Genomic DNA, 26629 nt, shown 5'->3' with positions numbered 1-26629 from the left:
CTGGGGTGGGGGCAAAGAGAGACTTGGCCATTTGTCTGGGATTTCTGGGCAGCGAGCAGTCTTCCCAGGGCAATCCTTTGCAGCAAACTGCCTTCTCCCTGGAAGGGTGGACAAATGGCCATTGTATGTGGGACTGGCTGTAGCAGCAAGGGGCAAGCATGCTTCAGGGCTCCACATCCCAGGATGTGTTGTACCACGAGCCAGGTGCCATCGTCACAGTGGTGCCTGGTTGTTTTGTTTTGGATGAGCATTGTGGGGAGCACGGGGCTGTGTTTCAGGGTTCCCCAGACAGGAATACTGTAGCCAGCTGTGACAGTGGTACTGGGTAGCTCCAGGGCAGAGCTGCATGACTGATGGGCATAACAGTGGCACAAAACTGTCTGACACAGAGGGTCAGCGGGCTACATGCTTCACACTGAAACTGTCACAGGAACAGAAAACGAGCAAGAAGACATTGTATCTGCACAGTAAAAATACCCAGTAAATTAATATTTTTAATTGCTGTTACACACAGAAGAAATGAGGAAAAAATACATTCCAAACGAAGAACTAAAATAGTAAAATCAGCATTAAAATGTGTTAAGAAAAGATCCCAGATCAAGTGGCCGTACTGCATGTGGTGACCTTTACAATCATGGTAGAGGAAGTATTAAGTGCTAGAGACTTTCAGACATGGCAAAACGCTTGGCTCCCCGGGGGAGAGCAGCTGCCTCAGCCACATCTTTCAGTGCACTCTGCCTGGAACGCGTGGGAGAGGGGCTGGAGCGAGAGGCTCACGCGGGTACAAGACATGGAGATTAGTGTTCAGGACAGAGCAGCCAGGCTGTGGTCTCAGCCAGGCAGAGCTACCGCTTTGCCTTCCATGTCTGGATGGGGTTTTTGTTTGTTTTGCAGTTTTATTTAACAAAGCAGCAGGTTCTGCTGACCTGACCCTGCCAGCACGGTAGGCTTGGAGCAAGCCTCCCCAGGTGAATTAGGAGCAAGGCCTGGTCCAGCAGGAGCCTGCATAAGCAAGGTCTAGATGTCTACTGATTCAGCACCATCACCCAACAGGCTGGCTTTGGTTTCTTGCTTTTTACCAGTCAGGAAAAAGGTTTTTTTATTTCCTGATTATCTGTTTTTTGACTGATGCGAATTGGCCCAGTCGTGCTCCCACTGCAGTCTCAGTGGCTCAGCCCCTGCATCCCTCTTACATGAGACTGGCCTTGTGCTTCAGCCTCACTGTTGAGCCGTCACACCGCTCCAGTAGCTCATCCTACAGCAGCATCGTGTCACCACAGAAACAGTACAAACCACAGGAGTTTTGGCAGTCCTGCCAACTGGCCACCTTTTTTCATTTGTAGTCTATCTAGAATTGTACATTTTTATTCTTCACAATAAGAGCAAAAATAAAATAATATTAAGAAAATTTCCTCTGAACTAAGAAAACTAAAACCCATCAAACATTTTAAAGAAACCATAAAAATTTGCATTGTGTTTGCTTCTGAGTTCATATTAAGATAAGATTTTACTGCAGCTGCTTCAAAATTATGGTCCATTTCACATGTCCGCAGCGCACATTCCTTGTTGTGTAATTCCCTGCCTTCATTTGTGTTTGTACAGCAGCTAGTTCTACCAGAAATAAGTAGTTTCTAGCTGTGGTCCAGATTTGAAATCAGCGAACAGTGTCATTTTTATACTAGTTGAGAACACGGTGATGGTTTAGAGCTGTATTTCTAGATCAGCTTTTGTTCTGGGCGCTAGGACTGGTGGTACAAGCACCAACTTTGCTCCAGAACCTGCTGTTTCTTTGATTCAGGTGAAAAGGAAGTAATTCAAGAAGGATGTGCCAACGTTATTGATTCCATCTAGGCCTTCCCTCTCTGCCGATTTTAAAGCCAGTAAACTAACTTAAAATCATAGAATTTAGACATCCCTTTGCAAGTTGTCCCATGAAACCTAGCTGACCTTCTGCAGAATGAAGGTTGAACAGAATGACTTCATTTTCTGTTCCAGCCTTTTCAATAGCCAGAGCAGACTGTGAGAGCACTGTGTTTTGGCTGGATTGGGTTTATTCTAGCTAACAGTCAGGGATGACCAGACTGCAAAATCCGGATGCACGGTTCATGTCTAAGAATTTGGTTGAGACTTTTAGAAGAACTAAAAACCATTTGCAAAACTGAAATTAGAGTTCAGACTTTTAAGCTAAACCCTACTCAGAATTCAAGTGCAGCTGAGCCCATCCTGTTAACCAGTATGAATAAATATTTTGCATTTACTTTCCATCTGATGCAAACTGAAAAGGCAGTCACACATTCCATGCTTTAAGAGAAGTCCTGCAGATCCCTAAAAGCATTTTTAACACTATGTTAGGATAATACTTGGGACTTATGTAGCACTTTACATCTTGAAAGCACTGTATGAGCACTAATCCTCACAGCATCCTTGTGAGGTAGGTAAGTGCTAATATCCCCATTTTAGAAATGGGGTGAGGGCCTGGCCCCGTGCTGTTGTAACTGCACTCACTGGCCCTCATATACTTGTGCCTTTCCACACCAGATGAGGACCTGGCCCCAGAAAATTTAAGCGACTTACCCAAGGCCACAAAAGGAGCAAGCGTGGATAAAAGGCAGGAGAAGTGCCCAGGAGGACTTCTGTCATAAGTCAGCAACTTCCCATCCTCTTCCAGGAATGTAGTTTTATAATGCCTCTGCTTAAAAGAGCCCCTGCCTGTATCCAGAAACCAAGCAAAGAGAGACACCTGCCACTGAGCTTCACAGTTGCTGTTTGCTTTGATCTGCTGCTTCCAGAACACCTCTCAAAATTACCATGATAATAAGCTGAAAACAGACAGGCATTATGTCAAACTACAGGACTGGAAAACTTTGAAGAGCCACTAAAAATTCTGCAAAATTGGTCCTGGGAATTTTATATACTTGCATAAAAATATATCAATTACCTCCACTGATTACAACATGAAACCTTCAGCAATCTACTTAAAAGTTATGTTAGAGTCTTTAACCAATCAGTCTTAGAGTTGCCTAAATATGGAGGAGTAAGGAGCCAGGTATTAAGCACAAATGCAATTTTCTTGGTAGAGGAGGAGAAAAGGTGTTAAAATCCTCTGGCTTTGGTCTTCTCAACCCACAGTTTCTACACCAGCTTTGCCTTGCTGACATCAGTGTGACTGGCACAGCTCAGAAGCATTACTAGCATTTAAGAACCAGCTGCAATTAGGATTGCTTTTTAGACTTCATCAGGAGTTCTGCATGAGAAGGATCTATATACAGAAAGAGATACAAGGCTGAAATAAACGTGCTACTTCTTTTGTATGCCCAAATAAGGATCCAAAGGATTTCCAGGAGGGTGATAACTACAGAAAGGAAAGAGAACAAAAGTAATTGGACCATGTGTGTAACCTCAAGTGACCATAGACAAGAATTGTGTTTGAACACAGCAGTGTGAAAAGAAAGCCTCTGTACTTTGCAAGCAAAGGCACTGATACTGCTGGGGCCAGGCACACCACTGGAGTGCTTCATTCCCTCTGTAACGTCCCTGGGCTGAAGACTGGGTGTTTCTCAAAGACTGTATGCCTGAAAAGGAGAAGAATGGATCAAACCTTAAGAGTTTTACAGTGCAGAGACAACGTGAAGGCCTGCAAAGGTAGTGCCACAGACAGTCACGTCATTGCCACTTCTTGTTTGCTCCCTTTCAAAGTGAAGATTAACCTCGCTGGGGTTGAGGGAAGAGTTTTAATCCTAAAAAAAGGTATTTAACAGGCTGTCAGCAACTGCTTAGTGTTTCTCAGGGTTTATGAAACTCAAAATTGTGTCAAATCAGTGTCCACACCAGCTGGTCTCTTCCCAGCAGGAAAGGGCCTCCAGGAAAATGATCTTATCTTCCTGGAAAAAGGAAGAATGCAGAGCAGGAGAGAGATTTTGAAGATTGAGCGCCTTCGCTGGTGAACCTCCAAGCAGCCAGGACTCTCCCTGACTTCGTATGCTGAGGGCTCTGCCGCATGCTCCTGGGAAGGCTGAAGCTGCTGCAGCACTGGGACGGAGCCAGCGTGTCTGGCCAGGATGTGTCCCAACCAGCCACTTCAGGTGAGGGGACAGTGAGGGAGCAACAGCCCGTGTTTCTGCTGTCCCAGCTACAGCCACTCAGAGACCTCTGCCACCAGAAACAGCACTTCTGATGGCTGGTGGAGAGGAGAGGACAGGCCTCCAGTATCACTTAAAACATCCTTTTCTGCAAGTATCCTGTGGCTGATGGTGGAGCGGGGTAACAAAGCAAGCAAAGACACAGAAAAGCAACTTGGCCATCTTCAGGAAATTGGAGACTACTCATTTCTAGAGGGGAAGAAGATATAATGAAAATTCTAACTTAAATAAAGCTTACTTTATCACACATGCATTGTCCTCAAAGCAAAGGGAAGCTCAGGGTGTGAGGGGCTCCTCTGAAGAACTGCCAGCTAAGGACTGAGTGCTGGACTGACCCATGACAAGGAGATGTAAATCAGACAGAAATATGCCGTTTGCTGACATGCTGGAGGACAGTGGTTCACCCCAAATGCTTAGATTTCCTCTTAGCTGGATCAATCTGTTGCAGGAAGAGATTTGCAAACAGTCAAGCTGAGTAACAGCAGGTGACATCCGCAGAGAGCTACACTGCAGGGTTCAGGCTGCGGCCAGGAGATAAGCAATGCTGATGAATGAAGATGTTTATGGCTCTAAATCCCCTTAGCGGTTTACTCTAGGCAGGCCCTAGTGCACAAATGAATGAATACTGACAATATTACACAACAGCATTAAAGAGAAGAGATTACACAGGGCTGTGCTATTTACAATGCTTTCCCTCTTAATAATGCAGCTGACCTTTCTGATCTCTGAAAAGCAGCAGATGACTCCACGGGGTCAGGATGGTTAACCCAGATTTTTGTAATACTGGCTGCATTTGCACTAATGCAGAAGTCGTGGGACTTCTTCCCCTCCCAGTCCCACCACGCATGGCTGGGGAGGAGGAGACCCTCAGCACCTCTCAGCCCTGAGGGAAAAGCTAGCAGGGCTGGTAGGGTTTCCTCAGCTGCCCCCTGACCCTGCCACACTCCTCACAAGGAGGAATTCCTCCTCTGCTGACTGTGCCAGGGACTCTATGCCAGGCTTTTGCCTGGAATGGTCTGGGCATGCTAGGTATGGAGACTGTGGTGATCTTTAGCTGGTCTGAAGGGCTGTCCCTCCTGCTCCCTCTGCCTGTGGGAGCATGAGCGAGGGGCTGTTGGGGGCATGCATGGATTCGAGCTGTGCAGTCTGCTCTGGTTGTCCCTGTTTGGCTGCAGGTTTAAGTGCAGGAAGCCTCAGCAAGCTTCCTTTGCACACCTGAGTGCATTCGTGTCTTGCAATGAGCCATTGGGGGAGAATCTCGGCCCATGGGAACAGCCCTAGGACAGAGAAGGAAAAAGCACATTCGAGAGAGTTTCAAGCAGAAACAGAGCTTACTGTTAGATACCCTAAATAAGAGGGGAAAATATACATATGATCACAAATGAACTTGGATTAAAAATCAGGGCAACCTCTTCCTCTATCTTTTTAAGAGAGTCTGAAGTCAGAAGTGATCTTGCTTCAGCAGATGGGCTGACAAACCAACCAAAGAATTTGGATCAGAATTAAACAGGCTTTCCTAGCCCTGATGGCGCAGTTCTCACTGCGTTCATGTGAGTTTGAGAAGGAAGCAGCAGGCACTTTGAACACATAGGACAGTGCTTTTCAGGAAGCTCTGCTGAAAAGGGGCTTTCCAAAAACAAATGGTGCAAAGCTGGTCATTTATGACCAGCTGGCAAAACACAACAACAATCTACATCTAACATCGGGGCCCTGACCACAGGAAATGCTCACGTGAAGATTTGAGAGAGATACTTCACGCAGCAGTACCGTAAAGCTGGATGAGTATATGGAATATTAGTTTTTTGGATACTGGGGAAGAAAAGCATAAAGGTTGGATGCCTGTCTGCCATACTAAGAACAATTAGAGCATACAGTAGTAAGACAAATGCTCAAAGTCCTGCTGTAAAAATTAAAGTTCTTCATGCGCTCATTACATCTCAGCTGTCACCGGTGGCTGCAGACACTGTGTAAGTGCACACGCGTGGCAGGGGGGAACGCACTGGCCTGGCTCCCTGGATGCCTCTGAAATCCCACCAAACGCCTTGTTCTGCCACATGGGAAATGCTGACTTGCACCTACAGACAGGCCTACCCTGGAGCAGCGACCAAAGCACACAGCACTGCATGTCAGCACACCCCTTGCTCTGCTCTCTGCTTGGTGTTTTGCTTTCATTCTGGTTCTGCTGGGGGCTGCCCCACATGCTGCTGTTGACTCCAAAGCTCAGCCTTCATCTGGATATGCTGGTTTTACTCTACCTCCAGGCTTCCTTTCAGCAGAGGCAATAGCTCCAGTTTGCATACTGAGTTTGTAATGCACAAGACTAACGTCAGTTAAATACATTTTTACCTATGACTTTAGCAGAGATCTGTGCCTGTCTGCCTACTATTGAAAGCAAGTCTTTTAGCACAGTGCATGGCCAAACCTCCTTTCCATCAGCCCTCCTCTTCGCAGACATTGAGCATCAGTTTCAAGACTAGCAAGTAAAATGCAGTAGTACAGCACTTCCAAGGAGGAAAAGTTGAATGAGCTACTGCAGGGACAGTCTAAGCTTTCTGATCTGGACTCCACACTGAAGTAAGCTGTATTCAGAGAAAGCCATTGAAAAAAAAAAAGCCCCAAAGGTAATGCTTCAAAGAAGCAAAATCATCATCACCAGCGTGCCTAGAGAAATGGAGATCTCTCTCAGGGGTGAATGCAGCTACAGCACCTGAGATATAACCCACATTGTTCACAGGCTATTGGCACTCCACCTAGCTCCTCTTTCTGAAGTCCTCTTCATCTCTGCTTTCTACAGCTGACAGTGCAATAAGCATTTGGGCTGCATAGTAAGTAGCCATGATGATGAAGCGTGAGTAGGGCACAGGAAAGCAGAACTTGTTAAGTGCAATGGTCAGATCCGACACCATGAACAGCATCGCGCCGATGCAGGCCGAGAGCTTGGTCCATGTCCAGAGGTCGTTGCACAGCTGCATGCCAGCAACTGCTCGCCAGCCCATGAAGCCAATCAAGGCGATGTAGACAGCTACCAGGTAGGTGAATGGGCCTGAGAGGTAGGAGTACAGGAAGGCGTAACAGGAACTGCAAACAAGGCCCATCAACAAGCCGGCTTTGAGGTCCAAAGGCTTCATGCCAAAGGCTGAAGAGTACAGGATGTGTGTGATGGCGAACATCAGCAGACCTGGAAAGAGGCATTGACATGGCAAGTGTGACCTTTCAGCACTGATTGGCAGTTGGTAGCAAAAGAAAACATGGCTATATTGGGTTTTAAATATACCGTGGTAAGCACAGGCTTAGATGTCCTTGCAGTGTTACACCCCTTAACACTTCCAGTGGGAACCATACTGACCCCTTGGGATAAAAATCCGTGCATAGGAGATCAGCCTTAGCACCAAGCTCCTGCCCTAAGAAAAAGCCCCAGCACATCTGCAACCGCAGCCCAGTACAACTCTGCAGTGATACAGCCCTTTTGCTGAGAGGCCAGGTGAACTGAGCTGCTGCAGGAGGAACAAAGCTCGTTTGTCAGGTGGTTCCTCCTCTCCTGCTTTGGATGGAAGGGTGGGGGCAAGGCACACCAAAGATCATCCCCTCTAACTATCCCAAGTGTTTTGCTCCTAGGTCACACGTAGAATAGGAAGGCTGGAATCAGAGCACTGTAGGAACAAAATCTGAAAAAAGATGCCAATCCCTCCAAACAAAACCTGACCGTATTTAGCCACAAACCCCAAGGCACTCGGGGACTAAATCTGGCTTCTATTCCACCTCTGCCCATAGCTAGGAGAAACCTAAGCTGGAAAGAAGCAGCTGGCATATTTCAGGGACAGCACCAATGTGATTTGCCAACAATTTTATGGCTATTGCAAGATTGAGATGAACCTTAGCTGGAATCAATCAGTGAAAATAAAATGCCAGGTTCCCTTTGAAGTGCAACACTCCTGAGAAATGCCAGATGTGGGTGTTGGAAGGTACTGCCCATGCGTTACTCACTTGCAACTAATCCATTTGGCAAAAAAAATGTCACAATGTACTGGTACAGCTGCTAACTACTAGCTGTCATGCCAGTCATAAATAATGGGCACCAAACAGAGTCCAGCTCCTCTGAACCTCTGGTTCCCAGCCCCACACGTGGTGCAGCTGCAGGCTGTCCCACTTTATCCTGGCAAGGTTTTTGGAGTAGCTGGAAGTTTTCATGCAGCTTTGAAGCATGAAATGGAGAAAAGGATCTGGGAAGCTGAGTCCTCCAGCAGGACGCTTGTTTACATTTAAAGCATGATGCTGTGGTGTAAAGGGCAGTCACTAAAACCTGCTGCTGGCAGACATTTCTTCATCCTAATACTCTTGTATTGAGACAGCTCAAAGAAAGGGAAGTGTCTCCCTGCCTTTTGGGGTGGACAAGATCAAACATCCACTGAAAGCTCAGCCATGGTGAGATGAGAGGGAAACCCACAGAAGGGAGGGGGCTGGTCTGCAAGGTAAGGCCAGACAAAATGAAGGGGAAGGAAGAGAAGTGCAAAGGAGGGCAATGAGAAATTGATGTTTCACAGAGCTATTACACACCATGGGCACAGCACTGAGGAAACCAAGGAGGGATTTAGGACAAGAGCTGTCTGTAGTGTTATAGTGCAGGAAAGGTTCAAGCCCTGGGGGCAGTAAGGAGGAGAAGATTACTTTGCCCTAGCAGTGAGGAGTGATTTTTCCTTCAGTGGCATTATATGGAGAGTTCTTGGACTGGGAGCTGAAGAATGTGTTGTCCTTCATGCAGGCAGCTGGCAACGAGGGGGAGGAGGAGGAGAGGAGGACAGCATGCGGCAGCCAAGCAGAAGCCCACAAAGGCAGGAGGAGCTTTATGATATGTGGTGAGGCTGGTCATAAACAAGGGAGTCAGCTCCCAGGTTTGCTCACTCAACACCCACAAATCAAGCCAGGAACTGGGGAGACCTGTGACGGCTGCACAGGGAGGAGGGGTGCATTTCTCTTGTATTTCTCAGCCTTTGGCTTGGTGCTCCCAACCACATCAAGCAGATCAGCCCTTCTCCTTCCTGTCCGCTTCCTTCCCCCGGATTTCCTTCCCCCTCCCAGCCCCTGGAGTTTCCCCTCAGGCTGGCAATAAGGCCTTTTTGTTAGTCCCTGTCTTCTTCACCAAATGCATAAATTGTTTCTAACTGCCTGCTATCAAAGGAAGTGGATGTTAACACTGTAAAGGATCTTCTACATGCAGTAAGACACTAGTCAGAAAATAGTGTGTTCTTAGTGAACTGAAACAGTAAAAATGAAAAAAGTCAAGTGTGCCAGGAGTAGGTTCCCAGGCTCCTAATTCCCTATAAAGTAATGAACAAAATGGCCTTTTATAAACTCATTGACTCAAAAGCTATTCAAATCAGCCCAGTTCCAAACCCTTTTTTTCAGCCCAAAAGCTGTAGAAATTGAACAGAAAGTACATTTTTATCTAGTATTTCCTCCTATTCTGAAATTTCCAATTCCCGCAAACAATGATGTCAAAGGGTTGAATATTGTCAGCTGTCAACAACAGCAGCCTGCTGAGTTTTAAATAGGAGAAAATATGTTTTGCAGGAGAGGTGAAGGATGAAGTGGGGTGGTGCACTTTATCTGTTAACAGCTGAAACACAAATGTTAACACTTCACTAAAGAAGATGGTAGCTTGGATTAGCACGGACTGAGGCAGGCAGGAGACTGCCAGAATGAAGGCTGAGATTTTCAAAATGCTCCAAGAGAGCTTTTCTTCTCCTTAAGAAGAAAAACGTGTCTAAATCCACAAAGCAACAATTCTCAGCTGTGAGACTAGGGTCAAAAATCCAATTTATTTGCAGTTTAAAACATGTTAGGCAGATACTGAGCTCCTGCAACTGGTTGACCTTCCTCTAGCGTTAATTTGGAGAGGGAACTCAGATATATCCCTGCTTCGTGGGAATGGAAAAGCTCGGAATTTGGAACAGTCCATGTATGAAAACGGTCACGGTGAGAATCAGGCCTTGAATGTTTTCCAAGCCGCAGCTCAAGGAGCAACTTGAGGAAGCAAAACAGAAGCACAAGCAGTTGGGCTGAGGCAACCTGCACTGAGCTGGGTACCCCTGTTAGGAGGAGGCCCATCAGTGGGAAGGCCAACGCTCAGCACAGAGGGAGAGAAAGCTGGAGCTCCTCAGCAACATGCCCAAGGTTCAGCCAGACAGATCCAGTCCTCAGAGCCTAATCTAAACCCCACCAAAATCAGTAAAAATTTTGACATGAACTTTTAATGAGATTGGGATAAGATCCTGGGAAGCAGGATTAAAACCAGATTCAGAGCATTTGGCCTTTCATATCTGGCATTTGCACACACTTCCCTCTCATGAGGGCTTGTGGGAATCCCAGAATAAAACTAGATACTGACCTCATGAGAGGGGAAAAAAAATAAGCCTTTGACTTTCAGAGCTGACAACAGCACAAGTTAGAAAAGTTCCCTCGTCTCATCACATTTTCCAGTGGGACTGTCACAGCAGCCAGTTAATGGTGGGTGTTAAGCAAAATCCCTGTGCTGGTTAAATTAACTTCAGATACCCCACCAGTCAGTTTAGTGAAGGACTCAATTGCTGCTGATTTCTTGTGACAGTCCAAGGCCAGGAAGGGTGTTGCTGCAGGCAGGTTCAACGTGGCTTTAAATGATTAAATCATTATGTTGTAGTCTGCACACTAGCAAAATAAAACAAGCTTGTTTTGCTCTAAGAGGTGTGGATCTTTCTGTAGAGAAGACAGGCTACTGTGGTAAGGTTTGTCTTTGATTCCCCATCATTTATCTGTCTTGCAAAACAGACATGACTTGTACGACAGGCTGCATGATTCACACTGATGAACCTGCAAGTAGGACACGATTTCTAATGCTTTGGTTTCTAGCCTCCCCCAGGCTACAGGCTTGTCTATCAAAACATAAAGGTTCTCTCCACCTGTTCTCCACCGAGGACCTTTGCATCGTGTGTCCTATTTCTGATCCTTGTAGTGAAAGGCTGATGGATCTGCCTACAGAGAGGTAGGATAGATAATTCCCATAGCTTTGTGGGAGCTGCTGAGTGCCATGATCATTTCCTTCTCTTCCCCAGGGTTTCTGCCCATGCCAACTTCCCAGCTCCAGCCAGCTGAGATGCTGTAAGCACGTGCCAGCAAACCAAACCTGCCCCAATAACCTCTCTAACCTCAAAGACAAGCTCAAGAGAAAGACTCATCCACAGTGTGACTCCTCTAACCATGATGGATTTTAGTCAAGGGATGAGTGCTTCCCACTGCCCAAGGGCTGACGCTGTACATGAATAAACAAAACATGTGGCCCAGCAACTCATTACTCAATAAAGAGTGTAACAGCTGGACACTGTGGCATCCCTTTAGGACTGACACTGCACTCACCATGAATGAAGTAGCCCTGCTCCTGCCAGATGAGAAAGGCATCTCCCACTGCCGAGAATATGAGTCCCGCTAGGATGCGGCTGGCGCTCCGGTGTGACACTAAGAAGTTAATTCCATGGGCCAGAAGGAAAACCCATAGGCAGAAGATGGGCAGACATTTGATGAGGGCACTGAACCAGGAGGGGCTGGAAGTTGGCAGCCAGAGGACAAAATAGACACAAGTGGCTTTAAAGAAGGGCACCAGTTTGGGGCCTTCACTCTTCACCTAAAAGAAACAAACATTAAAAAAAGATAAATTAATAGGATCATCAGAAGCATCAGTGGAATAAACTGCATAACAGAACTGTCTCCTTCCTTTTGAAAGCTGCTCTTTCATGTATACTGTCAGATATAGCAGCATTTTGTACCCTGAGAAAGGCTAGTTGAACTTGACCATGATCCTCAGCCTAGACCTTTGTGATCCACTCTGCTGAAAACACTTCTTGGCTGGTAAGATGGGGTTTGGGTGGTGGAGATGGGGGAAGTTTTAGATACCTTTTCTCTTTATTTGTTCTACTGAAAACATTTAGACCATCAGTCAAACTCCTCTGGTGGTCCTTACCACGTATCATATGTTTAGACTAACCCCTTTTATACACCTCCCTTCCTGTAGCTGCAGAAATACTGCACTCACTAGGAATAGCCCAGCAGCAAACAAGCCAATAAAAGTGCAAATCTTCCCTTGCATTTTGGCAAATCCTCTTGCTTGGCCAGTTGCAGGTCACCTAAGGATACAACCTCTCTTCTAACCCATTTCCGCTCCTGTCCTGTAGCCTCATGCCTGGAGCTTGCTGCTGGCATCACCACATGACTTCAAAACCCATCAGATCAGTCTCCCAGGCGAGGATGTCACTTCCTCAGCTGACTAATATCAACATCAATCAGGTGTTGCTTTGTTCTAGCATTACGCTAAGAATATACTGCCTATATTGAAGGAAATGTTTTGACTCGGCTCTACTGTATAAATCCAGACACACCAAAGCGTGTGCACTAGGCTCCTCATAACAAAGCCACAGCAGGGGAAGGGCGCAGAGCTACAGACTCCACAAGCTGAGTCTTCTCTTAACACACACTTAGCTCAGACCAACCTGGACAGTGATGAGATACATATTATGTTCACCTGTACTCCTGTGATACTTCTGCATTTTAGTGCTGGTGGGGTAAACCCTGTATGAGAAACAAAGCTACAATTTTATTTTCTCCTGGAGTGCAGCTGTGGGCTAAAACAAGAAGAAAAGGAAGAGACTGTGATTGTCTCACGTCCCTGCCTGAGCTATGTCCTGAGGTCTTCTAGAATGCCTGTTCCTCCTGCAACTAAGGCTATGCAACCTCCAGAGCTCCCCTACAAGCAGGGGTTCACTCTCAGTCTTCTCTGGTCAAGCAAAATTTAGTTGCTTAATATCACAACAACTTCCCACTACTCATGGCCAAAGCACTCAGAAGCTTCATGCACTGGAGGAGGACATGGGGAAAAATTCTGAGGCATCAGAGCTGGCTTCACACTGCAAAGTCCACCATAATCTGAACATCCATGTGTGACACTCTGAGGTTCCTTATGTCACGCAAGGATCCCATGCTCCAAAAAGCTGCAAAAGAAATATTGGTCTTTTTTTCCAAATCACTTGGCCGTACTTCTGCTTCCTGCATCATGGGACATTGCCATGACACAAAACCAGCATCCATCTTCCTTTGATGCAGTGTGCCTTGGGGCAGGTTGAAGACTGCGCAGCAAATATCTCTGTGCTCATGGTGCTCAGTTAATAAAGCCTAAATTCATCAGAATTCAGGAACTGTTACAGACACAAGCAAAGGGAGTCAGGTGAAGCTGGAAGACGGAGGCAGAGGCAGTGGAGGGCATCTTCACATGCAGTATCTAAAAGAGGGAATGCAATCTCTGAAGCAGCAAGACCATAAATAAAAGGCATCCCAAGAAGACAGTGCTTTCAAAATTGTTCTCACATCTGATGGAAATTTCCCCAGCATATCAGCAGTTTCTTAGCAGTAAGGTATTTCATTATTCCTGTATACATTATTCATAGGCTATTGCCAACACAGTTTTTAAACACTCCATTAAACAACCAGGCTTCACAATTCACTCACAAAAGGACATCAGCAAGCCGTTGACTTTCTTGTATTACATGGGGAGCCCATCACGAGTCCTCTACTTATGTTGTCTAAATTAATCACCATTTACTACTTCTTGTCTACATTCCTTGGGAGAATTCTGGCAGCAAATAACAAATGAAATAAAGTTATAAAAGCCCATGTAGTTTCACAGGACTAGGGGTGCCTGGGAAATATGAAGTATTGCAGGAGGAAGAGTGGAACCAAGCTCCCCCCTCCTTCAGCCCCAGCACCTTGCCCTTCTGAAGTGACACATCAGCCCCTGACTACCCAAAGCCAGTGCCCAACTCCAAGTCTTCCTCCTCTCCTTCTGACTCTTTTTTAATTAAAAATGCAGTTGTTCAGATTCATCTTCTCACAGTTGCAGGCAACAGATGACAGTGCTTCTGGCAGGGTTTCCTCCTCACCCCCACCAGTTGTGGAGTACCCCACCACACCACAGTGAGCCTGAGATCTTCAGCACGGAAAACTATCAACCTCCAGAGCTATGAAGTGTGAAAGAATCTGCAGCGTCAACAGCGCTCCAGGTCCCTGTAACAGTCCCAGCTAAGGCAGGTAGTTTTGTACCTCTAAAGGCAAAAGTTCAGCCTTGTTTGCAACACATCACAGAGGCACTGTCAGAAGCATACAGGAGATTATTTGGGTTAATAAACTCAAGAAGTTTTATTTAATACCTCATATTAAAAGAAAAACACCTGCTAGGAGCAGTTGCCATTACAATCACAGCTTGCCCTCCCCTGTGTGCATGCATTGATGAGACAGGTTTTAATTACACTTGTCATTTTCCCCAGGAACCTTTCCTTTCTGGCTATAAGATATGCACTTGTTTGCTTGGTAAACTTAAAATCACCATTTCATACTATTTGAATGTGAACTTTCCAAGCCCAGACAGCGTTATTTTAAAATAATGGTTTGTATTATTTCTGTCCTAATAATAATAATTAAGGAATTTTTTAGGCATAAGGGGTCAGATTCCTGTCTCAGTTACTCACCCATAACCTTGGGTGACAAGAGTCCTTGTATAAGAATAACCATCTATCTAGAAGAGCTACAAGCTCATTAACACTTTATTTCTTTACACTTTTTCTACCAGTATACTTCAAATGAGGTTTTTTCGAAACATGCCCTTGCCTATTGCTGAATGCTGCAGCTCAGTGGAGCCCTTGTCACAGCTCTGACCAAAATGAGTGCCCCATGAGGGACACCACTTGCTGAGACAGAGGTACCTGCGCAACCCAGGGCTGGGCAGCACATCCTGCTGGGATGGTGTGGCACTGGAAATACTTGGGAGAAGTCTCCCAGGAAAAACTGAGGTAACCAGAGGGTGAGACTGGGCCCTCTGTTTGGACACTTGCCACCTGGAGAACAAGTCAAGGCTGGTACGGGGAAACTGTGTACCAACACAAGTGGAGGCTGTGGCTTCAGGAAAGCCAGGCACATGATCCATGACTGGACTTGCCTGTACCTCCGGGAAGGGAACATTATTTCTTGGCTGCAAGGATAAATTGCATCAAACCACTCATCTCCTTTGCACCTGTGTCTCAGAGCCGGAATGTGAGATGGGGCTATGCTGTGGTGTTGGAAAAGGAAGCACTTAATGCAAGTGACAAGATCTTTTTTGCTCGGGTATGTGATTGACATGGCTTTAAGCTGGGCTTTTGTTACAAATTCTATTGCATTTCTCTTCCCACTTCTTTTCTTCTTCCACTGCTATTTTATTCTGTGCTGAAATGCAGTACAGAAAACATCTTGAATACAATGACAAGGCAATATTTCCAAGTTTTCAGTTTCTATACTGTGCATAATTCAGGGCATTTTCTCAACTGCTATGACTACTAAGTTACTTAGAGTCTTTTAAAATTAGTTTAATAGAGCCACTATCTCTGTATTTGTGGGATTACACTGAATGTATAATTTATTAAATTATCTGTATCCAACCAAATCCAATGAAACCCTCCAAGCCTTAGGCAGACTAGGAGTAAGTTGTGTCCTGGCTCTCACCAAGAGATTTTGGACCAGATGATCTCCAGACATCCCTTCCAACCTCAACCATTCTGTGATTCTGTGATCTTCAAACAGAACATGGTATTTTACATGGAGCTCTCTGGTGGCTCAGGGCTGATACCCACCTCCCTACTAGGTATTCACAGGTTTACAGTATCCCTTCTTGTTTTGTCTGTTCTCATTCTGCCCCAATATGAAATACTGCTCATTCCCTTGTTGCTGTTATTCAACAGTGACAGATGACACTATCACACAAGTATTCCAACCATGTTGTGATTTGGTGTTGGTGTAAGACACGTTAAGAGGTCAGGCTAGCCGAAGAAGAAACACAGTTACAGGAGAAGTGGCAGACCAGAAGAAGTAACTCTGGACCATAAGGACTGACAAAAAGTTCCCGGTGTCAAAAATACAAGATGTAGCATACAAAGATGACCAAAAGCTTCATAAAACAGCTCCTAAGCTATATCCACAAATTTGTTATTGGTGACTCGCCAAGAGCCCAGGGGTCCCTACTGCATGATCTCTTTTTGCGCCTCCCTGCTATGCAGCGCTAGGAGATGCTCATGATTCACCCTGTGTAAACCAATATTCACTCCAGGGTATGACCTGGGGAACATCTATGCTGCTCCTCAGCAGCATGGATGGCCTGTTCTGACTGCTGCAGGCACATAACAGAGCTGAAAAAGTTACAGCTAGTTCCTCTACCCCAGAATAACTGCATCCACAGAGGAATGGCTACATTTGTAAGACAGTGCCCTGATTTTGGTGCCAGTTGTCTGTATCTACATCCCTAGTGGGATGAAGAAGATCCAGCTGCCACACCTGGCTCCTGAGGTACAGAATGTCAGAAGCTTGTTGCTTTGAAATGCTAAAGTTGGACAAAGTTCACTGTTCCTAAGCCTCACACTGGTCCCAGGAAGCAATGTGGAGTATCAAATAAAGCTCTTCTCTCCACAAGTCCCCTAAATCAGCCTGTACAGAAAATGATTATACAGCCTCTTCCAGACACCAGCTGTGTGACAACCTGCTGTGAGGATATGGCTCATGCCCACTGGGCTGTAAAATGCTGCTTTCCAGGAAAAGTGTTTTAAAAGTAATACCCCAGCTATTCCACTGAGCAACACTTGAGCACAACTGTGCGCACTGGCCAAAAAAAGCTGGGCCACTGTCCTGCACCCATCCCTCCCAGCAGCCTTGGCTAGCCAAGTACCATTTTGTGTATCCACAGCTGAGCTGTTTCTCCTGGCTTTTGGCATCCTGCATCATGGATCCTGCCTTGGTTCTGCCCTACTGTGACAATAGTTCTTATCCCCAGTTGTGTGCCACTAAATGTTTATGTGGCTTTGCTGCTATGTATTATGCTGCTATGGCAAGCCCATGGCTCGTGTTTCTCATTCCCCAGAATATGTGGCTCTTTGCAAGGCACCAGTAATCCTCTGTGCAGTTTGAGTCACAGAGGGAAAGCTGCTTCAGCCTGGGGATAGACCACAAGTTAAGACAAAGTATAATGTACATGCAACAGGCTCTCATCTACGGAGCAATGGGGAAACAGCACAATTCCCCATCAGCCTGAGCCTACAGAAAACCCATCTCACTGCTTAACCAAAATTAGTATACCATAAGAAGAAGCCTGCATGTGCACAGATCGCAGCCAGAGGCAGCCGATTATTCCCTTGAATGAAATGACACATCAGCTTTTGCTGAACCAAGGAGAACCCAGCAGTGCTGGGCAACTCCTGGCCATGAACCTGCATGAGCTGACTGCAGAGCCTCCATCCTCCTGGGCTTGCTTGCACATTCACACCTTCGCCTAGATGATGTGACATCAATCCTTCTGAACGTGTACACACTGAAACTGATATAAAAGGGAAGTTTTTGTCAGGGGAGCAGATGTGTGTGTAATAGGGCAGATTCAGCTGTTTGGTACCCAAATTCACCACTTACATCTCCTCTATCCTGGGTGGACACAGGGGCTGTCACAAGACCAGCCTTGGCATGGGCCTTGCCTGGCCACAGAGCAAAGGACCCAGTGGCCACTTGGGCTGCTCAGCTCCACATCCCTCCTTGGCAGCTTGCAGAGGTGAGGGAGGAGAAGGCAGATGAGATGTAAAAGGGCCAGCCAACTGGTGCTTTTCACTCCAGAGGGTTGCTGAAATATTAGGGCTGGCTGGGACAGCCCTAACCGGTACGCTCTAGTGAATGCAGGTGAGCGCAAAATGCTTCACCTCCAACTCTGTTCTCCAGCTCTGCTCTCCTGCAGGAGCAAACATGCTCCTGGGGGAGAACCGATTGTCTTTTGTCAAGGAAAGATCTGGCTCATAAATGCCCTAAGCTGTTCCTGAATAAAATTCTGAGGAAAAGTTCTTGTTTAAGGAGTGTGGGGAAGAGTTACTGAACCAGCCAGTCAACCTGCCTGAAATACTGTGCAACATATTTGTGCAATTAATAAGAGGGTTTATGTTTGTGTTGGAGATGCCATGGGCCATGCATCCAAGGTAGATGGCTCCTGAACGGGCTCCACATGCTGCAGGAAATTCAGGGTGATAGATAAACCCTCCTCCCCTCAAGTTAAGGCAAGATCGTAGAGGCTCCATCTGAAATGGAATTGTAAAATAGCTATCATAAATCACAAAGAAGATGGTACATGATTTGCCTTTGGCAGAATGTGTGTGATGATAATCCTCTGTCTTCTTCAATGCAGTGAGTTTTGCCAGGTCTTGTGATGCTTTATTGTAGCTATTAGCACTCCCCAGCATAATTCAGGGCCTCCATTTCTCCAACAAGGGTAATGCAGTGAAACTCATCTTGTGCTTGGCTGTCCAGCCACATCTGTTCGCAAATGATCAAAAAAATTACGGTTGTCAGACAGGAAAAGCCTTCATCATTCAGTACAAGCCAGAATAACAGGGCTCGGCCTGAACTCTTCCCACCTGCAAAAGGACCGTCCTCTCAGCTCAGCCACGTGGCAGGAGCTGTGGATCCAAGGCAGCTATTCCACCCACAGGGTCTCTTCAACTCCTCCTGCAAAACAGGGCCGATTTGTTGGCTTCTCTCATCCCTCCCTCTACCTCAGCAGCCTGGGTACTCTCTTCCTCCCCCCAGTTAAGCCAAGTAAGCTCCAGCCCTATTTCCCAGCTTTGTTCCACAGCAGACTGACACACAGTTGAGAGCTTGACTTCTTTTTCTTATGACCAAGCTATGGCTATTTGCCAGAAAAATACAATTAAAATTTTGGCATGGGCCCTCACAGTCCTTGGGTGGTAAACTCAGATACATTGCTGCACAAGTTCTTGGCATCAGAAAAATCACCCTTTGGTGGAGGCACAGGGGAGCAGGCAGTGGGTAAGGATTAATAAAACTGGCATCAAATGAGGGCCCCTGTGCAGGGCTGGGCTGCTCCACACACAGCTGCGCGCAGAAATGAGAACCGCAACAAAAAGTTTATCATTTCCAAGCCAAAATCCTGCCCAACTCTCAGTCACATCAACATTCAACCCAATCTCCGTATTAACCGTGACAGGGATGAAAACCTATCGGCATGAGGTTATAATCTTCCAGACAAGTGTCTTCCCCCCAGATGCAGAAAGAAGGGAGGAAATTTGGAGCAGCAGGCTCCCCACAGCCGCCTGGCAGCAGGGCAGTGTTTGCTGCAGCAGCAGGCTCGCTCAGGGGAGACCACTGCTGCCGGCCCTGCGGCACGGCTGGGCACGGCATGGCCACCCAGCAGGGCACGGCATGGCCACCCAGAGGGGCACGGCATGGCCACCCAGCAGGGCACGGCATGGCCACCCAGCGAGGCACAGCATGGCCACCCAGCAGGGCATGGCATGGCCACCCAGAGGGGCACAGCATGGCCACCCAGCAGGGCACGGCATGGCCACCCAGCAGGGCACGGCATGGCCATCCAGAGGGGCACGGCATGGCCACCCAGCGAGGCACAGCATGGCCACCCAGCAGGGCACGGCATGGCCACCCAGCAGGGCACGGCATGGCCATCCAGAGGGGCACGGCATGGCCACCCAGCGAGGCACAGCATGGCCACCCAGCAGGGCACGGCATGGCCACCCAGAGGGGCACAGCATGGCCACCCAGCAGGGCACGGCATGGCCACCCAGCGAGGCACAGCATGGCCACCCAGCAGGGCACGGCATGGCCACCCAGAGGGGCACAGCATGGCCACCCAGCAGGGCACGGCATGGCCACCCAGCGAGGCACAGCATGGCCACCCAGCAGGGCACGGCATGGCCACCCAGAGGGGCACAGCATGGCCACCCAGCAGGGCACGGCATGGCCACCCAGCGAGGCACAGCATGGCCACCCAGCAGGGCACGGCATGGCCACCCAGAGGGGCACAGCATGGCCACCCAGCAGGGCACGGCATGGCCACCCAGCGAGGCACAGCATGGCCACCCAGCAGGGCACGGCATGGCCACCCAGAGGGGCACAGCATGGCCACCCAGCAGGGCACGGCATGGCCACCCAGCGAGGCACAGCATGGCCACCCAGCAGGGCACGGCATGGCCATCCAGAGGGGCACGGCATGGCCACCCAGCAGGGCACGGCATGGCCACCCAGCAGGACACGGCATAGCCACCCAGAGGGGCACAGCATGGCCACCCAGCGAGGCACGGCATGGCCACCCAGGAGCAGCGCCAGGCCAGCGTCAAGAATGGGACATTTTGTAGCAAGCCGGCTGGGGAGCACATGAGCCAGGCTCCTCATGCCGTGGAAACACCAGCGATGCCAGATTGCAGACACAGCTGTTGCAAAGGTCCCTTCCCGATGTTTGCTCTCCGAGTGCGACTTCTCCACCGCAGGCTGCTGTCTGTCTCTAGCTGCAGACACTGCCCCATGCTTTATGTTAGCCATGCTGTGATCTACCACCAAAACTCCCCATTGTCTGTTGTATGGGAGTAAATTTCTGAAGGGGATTGTCTAGGATAGGTTTTAGAAGAAACTGAACTGAACATGCAACGTATGAAGGATATGTAAATAAATGGCTCAAGAAGGTAGAAAAGATAGGCATTAGACAAGCTTTGTGGCCTTCTCCAGAGGACAGCAAAATAGCTACAACCATGAATCCCTGTGCAGTGGTCAGGGAGGGAGATGAGCAGTAAGAAACAAAGGTGGCAGGCAGCCTTCACCTCTGCCCCTTCCCAGGTTAAGGCCAAACTGCCACTCATAGAAATACAGAAAAGCCCATGTTAGCAAAGCTGCAAAACAAATGCAACAGCAGTCTTGTCTCGTCTTCAGTTGTTTAATGAAGAAATTAAAAAACACTGGGTGCTGAGAATCACCCCGACCACACTGACGGAGCTGATGAGGCCAGTTTGGGTCAGCAGCCAATGTGACCTGGGAGCTCTCTCCTGGCTATACCCATGAGTTAAAAAACTCATCTGCGTTCGCCTGGGACATAAAATAGTGTGTGGGAAAGCCACAAAGAGGAAACTGCAGTATTGCCTGCAACAGATTCCTGCAGGAGGCCTTAGAAATGTGAGGGACTGGTCCTATAACAGCCCAGGGGCAGGTACTTCTGGAGCTAAGGAAATAATCCCCACTGCACCAGGGTGCTGCCTGTGCCACGTGTTGCATCAGAAGCCCACTCCTGCTTCTTGGCTTTTTAACCACGACATTGCCTAAAGCTATCTTGAAACACTGGACCACAGCGTTCACTCCAGCAATTAAGGAAATTGTAACATCCAAAAAGGCATCTCCTTTACCAAACAGAAGAAATTGGTTAGCTCGGCTAACTGTGGTCAACAAGCTGTGCGGCACCATGTCCGGGGCCTGCCTCCTCTATGCAGGACTGACTGTTATCAGCAGGGAGCCCTGACACCAGGCACAGTGAGATACCGCTACATCAGCCAATACATTTGCTCGGGTATCTGCCCTTGGCTTCCTAGGGCCTCAGGGAAGCTTTCAAGATGGCAAAGCCTTTATTTAGCAACTCATAAAAATCGAATTACAGACAAACACGTTTCACCCTGAACTGAAGACTCTGCTCGGATGTGTTGTTTTGCTAAAGGGTTTGAGTTGGGTTTGCTTTTTTCCATTAGCAAGCATCATCTGTCCTGTCTACCAGACTGGCACAGGACCACAAGCAGGGCTATTTTAACAACCTTTTTTTAACCTGCAGTGGTAATAATTGACTCCACACCTGTAGCAATCCTATAGCTGTCAGCAGTTTTGGAGACTGCCTTCTGAGTGCAGTCAGCAGCATACCATTACCAGTAGCCAACAATGTTAAACCAGTCAAGAATTCAAATGTTTCTGCAGGGCTGAAGTAACCATCACAGACAAATGTTTTCAGCATAGTCCACTGGTTCTCAAAAATGAAAGCAAAAAAATAGCATTTGACTGACAGCATCTTATTTCAGAGCAAAGATTGCTTTTCCCTCCTGGGATTCCAGATCTTCCTTCTGTGTAGCAGAAAGTAAACCTCTCCGAACATGTCCTTTGCTGTAACACTCATAAAAGAACCCCTTGCAGATGTTTAAAAACCTGTACTACAGCGGATCTGCCTTTTCATTTTGCTCATCAGAGCTACAGTGCCACCACAAGGGCATGGCACCCCTCCTGGGCGAGCAAGGTCAGGGGGGTCTGCATCCCCTCCTGCTGCTCAGGACCGCAGGGAGATGCTGTGAAGCCATGGGGAGCTTCAGGAGCCAGCCAGCACCCCGGGACACACAGTCGGTGGCTGTCCCAGGCAATTCCCCTCATCATGGCAAGTGGCAATTATTTGGCTTGTCACACTAGAATCCACATAAAAAATTTCTACTGCTTACGGAAAAGTCTCCGCAACTCATCCTGGGGATGGTTTCCAGGCTACAAGCACACATTCTCAGGAGACTTGTCATTATTTATATCACACTCTCCTGTGAAAGAGAATGCAGATTTCTGTTACCCAGGAAAAAGTAGTGTTAGGTTTCATGTTGCCATAAGCATCACCTTGGAGGGCTGGGGCAGTCCTGCGGGCTGTGGGGTACAGGGGCACAGCAGAAAGCAGCACCCCCTTGCAAGGCCCGTTGCTGCAGACAAGTGCCACATACTGACATCTGCCCACAAGCTCTGTGGCAAGACTGGGGCCTCTCTCCAGCCTCTCTGAGATGGGTGCAGACCCAGAACAAAATGTTCCAGGGAGAACTGTCAGTTCTTTCTTTGTCAGCACCAAGGGCAGGCTGAGCCTCTAGGTAACAGCAATGAGGGGTCTGCACACAGAGCGTTTTGTACCCAGGGCTGAAATCCATTTTTTGCCTTCGCTCTCCCACTTGCAGCTTTATTTGCACCCCACAACGCACTGCAACACTGATGTACTTGTTGGAGGGTTTGGCCACAGCAAGAGGGGATGCATGGAAGAATGGCTGCTCAGGGGAAACAGGCCCTTGGCAAAGCTCTACCCTGCCACACGCTGCTTTGCCAGTAGGGATTGAAATCTGGGAGGAAAGGGAGACCCTTCCATCCAAAAGCAGCTTCTTCAGCTGAGAAGACCTCATTTTATCTATAACCTGTGGGGAATTAAAGCAGGTCTGGAGAGTGTTGCAGGCATTGGTGCTGTCACAGCCCTTCACAGTAACAGTCGAAGAGCCATTAGTGTAGCAGAGAAGGCAGGTGACACATGACAGGCTATACCAGCCCTACCAGCCATTCCCAAAAGTGTGCCAAGGGTGAAACCACCACCAGCACCCAAAAGAGACTTCTGCAGCTCAGCTTTCTGGCTCACACAACAGATTTGTGCACACCTGGCAGGTAAGGCTTTTGCAAAAGCAACGGGAAAGCAGAACTGAGAGAGGAGGGGAAGGCTCCCAGTGGCTGGGAAAGCTGGCAGCTCTATGCAAGAGACTCATGCTGTACAAATCCTCACAAGGGGCTGTAATAAGATCAGCCAAGTCTGGCAAAAGCGAACAGGGCTGTGCTGGGAAACCATGGAGGGACAGCTCAGCTTGTCTTGTGCCTAATGGAAAGCTGAATTAAAAACTCTACCTGTGTATCATGTTCTGCAGGCTGAAAGCTTGCAAAACACTGATGTTAAAGAAAATTAGAGGCAAAAATAGCAATGTACCCCAGTAAAGATGTGTATTTAGAGAGGTGCCAATCCTTATTTTCATACGGTACCTTATGAAAAAGCTGCAGCTCTCCCCATGTTATCATGAAACCAATATGCTTCAAGAGACAGAAGAATGTAAGGTCAAAGTATGACAATGGAGTCACAGTTTTTTATTCCAAATCCCTATCCTTGTGCCAAGATGTTGTGACCTAGGCAAGCCAGTATCAGACACAAATCACATGAAGATAAACTGGATTTCCCAGCCAACAGATGTGGAGTGGGAAGGTGCAAACACTAACCTGCACAGACTCTAACCCACAGACTCCCAGGATTCACACTGACAGATCAAGAGTTTCATTTGCAAAACCCCTGCTGTATTCAGGCTGCATATACAAACACAGACCATGCTCACAAATGAGCATGCAGCTGCTTACCAGTGTAATGCCCTTCGTATTGAGGGTGCAACAAAACGTTAGCATGTAGATGCATGCACAGATGCATGGGACATTAGCCAAGTGGAAACTTCACAAACATCAATTAAGTGATAAACTTGTCATCACGCTCCTTTTATATACGGGTTGCAGGGAGAAGCCATACAACTTGCCTAGTTTCTCGTGCAACAGAGCACAAGGCAGGACTGCTACCCAAGCACCCTGTCTGGCTCTGATTTATACCGTAACAAAACCCAAAGACACAAGCAGATAGGGTTATGGCAGCCAAGCTATGGTCTCAGCTGGCACAAGCCCAGTTCTGCTGAATCTGTGTGAGACAAAATGACTCGTGTAAGGCTGAGGATCTGCCTGGTGTGTCTAGTATGTGCCGAAAAACATGCAGCTGGCTTAATGTCAATCTTACCCTCAATCTCAAGCAACGATCCAGTCAGAGGCTAATTGAAGCCAGCAGAAATGCACTCATTTTGGTACATATTTGGAAATAACAACTGGTGCCATATCTGTCTCCAAAGCTGGTGTCTGGTGAGGGGCATGAAATGAAACTTCAGCATCGAAACTTGACAGAAGTCCCAAGGCCAATTCAGTAACATGGATTGTCTCCTCTTCACTCTGTCTTGGAAAGTACCTGTTTTGCAGTAATCTAGAGGAATTCTTTTTTGAGAGAAGGTGTAGCCTGCTGGTAGAAACAAGGCATTTCCATAAGCTCACACAAGGTGAATCAAAACAGCCACCGTCCTCATTAACAGGCAGATTTGCAACACAAGAGTCAGCCCACAACATTAAATTAACTCCCGAAGAGACACAAGTTGCACTTACTGAGAGAGAAACCGGAGCCCTGTGCAACTCTGGGTCAGAGGCTTTGGTGTGAGCCCCTGGGCTCTCTGCAGGTGTCTGAAATCCTTCCCACCGCAACATGATTGAAATCTTCCAGGAAAGCTCTCGACCAGCCCATCTACAGCCTTTCAGCTCTGGGGGCATCTAACCTCCCCAGACAGTTTTCTGCTCCAGGTCACCTGGATACTTGTTCACGTTCAGCATTACATGGAGGGATGCTCTTGACTGACACACTTGTCATACAGAAACCTATCATTAGCTTAAATGCTATTTAGATTATGGCAGTATCAGAAATGGATGTAGGAAGGGCACAAGCAGGCTAGAAGAAGCAATAACCATCACCTTCATTTTGGACATGCTGCAGTAAGCAAAACCTCCATCTCTACCGGAATGATAAATCTATTGGGCACTGTGTGACATGAAGGGCAGTAGAAAAAAATGTGTCAATATAATAGCCACTTAGGCCTCTGGGAGGGAAGGGAGTTACATAACTAATAATCTTTTCCCTGTTCAAGAGTTTCCACATGCTAGCAGAAGACAGGTGCCAGATGCCATCTTTTTCTAAGAGTCTAATTTCACTGGAGTTATTATTTCCTCAGTATTCTGCAGTTACCCACAGAGAAAGATAACTTTGGCTCTTCTGTCGCACTCAGTGTATTTTGGATATAGATACTTGAACAGGAGAACAGAAGAAATGTATCTCTGCCCATTCAGAGGAATTATGTGCAGGCTTCTGAACTGGACCCATCATCTTAATGCGCAAAGCACACTTTGAACAACAGACGCATGTGACTTGAGTGATATACTTGAGTTAATGAAGCCTTTAATCTACAGCACTGCCTGCAGCAGCGATTGTCACTAACTGCTTAATGCAACCACACTGGGACTGGGAAGGGCATGAGAGAAGCCAGCACTTTCTAGCCTCCAATTTCAGTTACCCATATTTAAGCCCACCCTCTCACAGCAACAGCTACAGCAAAGAATGTCAGTGTCATAACAAGAATGTGCAAGTTCAGTCTGAAAAAATAAAATGTGGCATGTAACACTATGCCTGGGCTCTAGCTGGCATAAGCAGCACGGGTTTTTGCTCAGTATGACCAAAGCTTTTAGGCTTCTTCCAAAAGGTGTGACTGACATAAATGTTACTAAGATCCTGCCAAGCTTACCTAAGGTGATGATTCCCTCCTTCACTTCACTGAGTTCAGATGTTTAGAAATCTTTTCTACAATTCATTTAAATTGCCTTGGTTTTTATACAAGTGCCATATAGATGTGGTATATAAATGTGCATGTTTACAAGTCTCCTGCATAATAAAATCACAATTTATGATGTATTTACATAATGGGGAAAAATCACAATGAAAGCACAAATGTTGCATATAAGCAAAGAGAACAAGTAAATTTAACCTCTCTACCATAAGACTTACTTCTGACTTAGATGGTTGCTAACATTTCATTCATTAATGCAGAAAGAATACATCCTCTATTTAAGCAGCAAAGGCTGAAACAGTTCAAAGTGTGATCTGGCTTTCTTGTTTTCAACGGCAGTTTGAGGATTATGGAGAATGCTTTCTAATAATAAACCTTTGAAACTATGCTTAGACC

The 26629-nt window shown here is 47.2% G+C and overlaps 1 protein-coding gene across 1 annotated transcript; it reads right to left on the bottom strand.

Annotated features, from left to right (window-relative positions):
- Nucleotides 1-454: 454 nt before the first annotated feature.
- Nucleotides 455-12676, bottom strand: TMEM86A (transmembrane protein 86A). Its single transcript, XM_026850173.1, has 3 exons — nt 12656-12676; nt 11529-11793; nt 455-7317 (listed from the first exon to the last, which is right to left on the bottom strand). The coding sequence occupies exons 1-3, from the start codon at nt 12674-12676 to the stop codon at nt 6890-6892; spliced, it is 714 nt and encodes a 237-aa protein (XP_026705974.1). The 3' UTR covers nt 455-6889.
- Nucleotides 12677-26629: the final 13953 nt, after the last annotated feature.

This window comes from Athene cunicularia, assembly GCF_003259725.1.
Source record: "Athene cunicularia isolate RWA chromosome 5 unlocalized genomic scaffold, athCun1 chr5_part2, whole genome shotgun sequence".
Lineage (NCBI taxonomy): Eukaryota > Metazoa > Chordata > Aves > Strigiformes > Strigidae > Athene > Athene cunicularia.
Note: the sequence above shows the minus strand (reverse complement) of the source record. Positions and strands in the feature narration are given on the sequence as shown.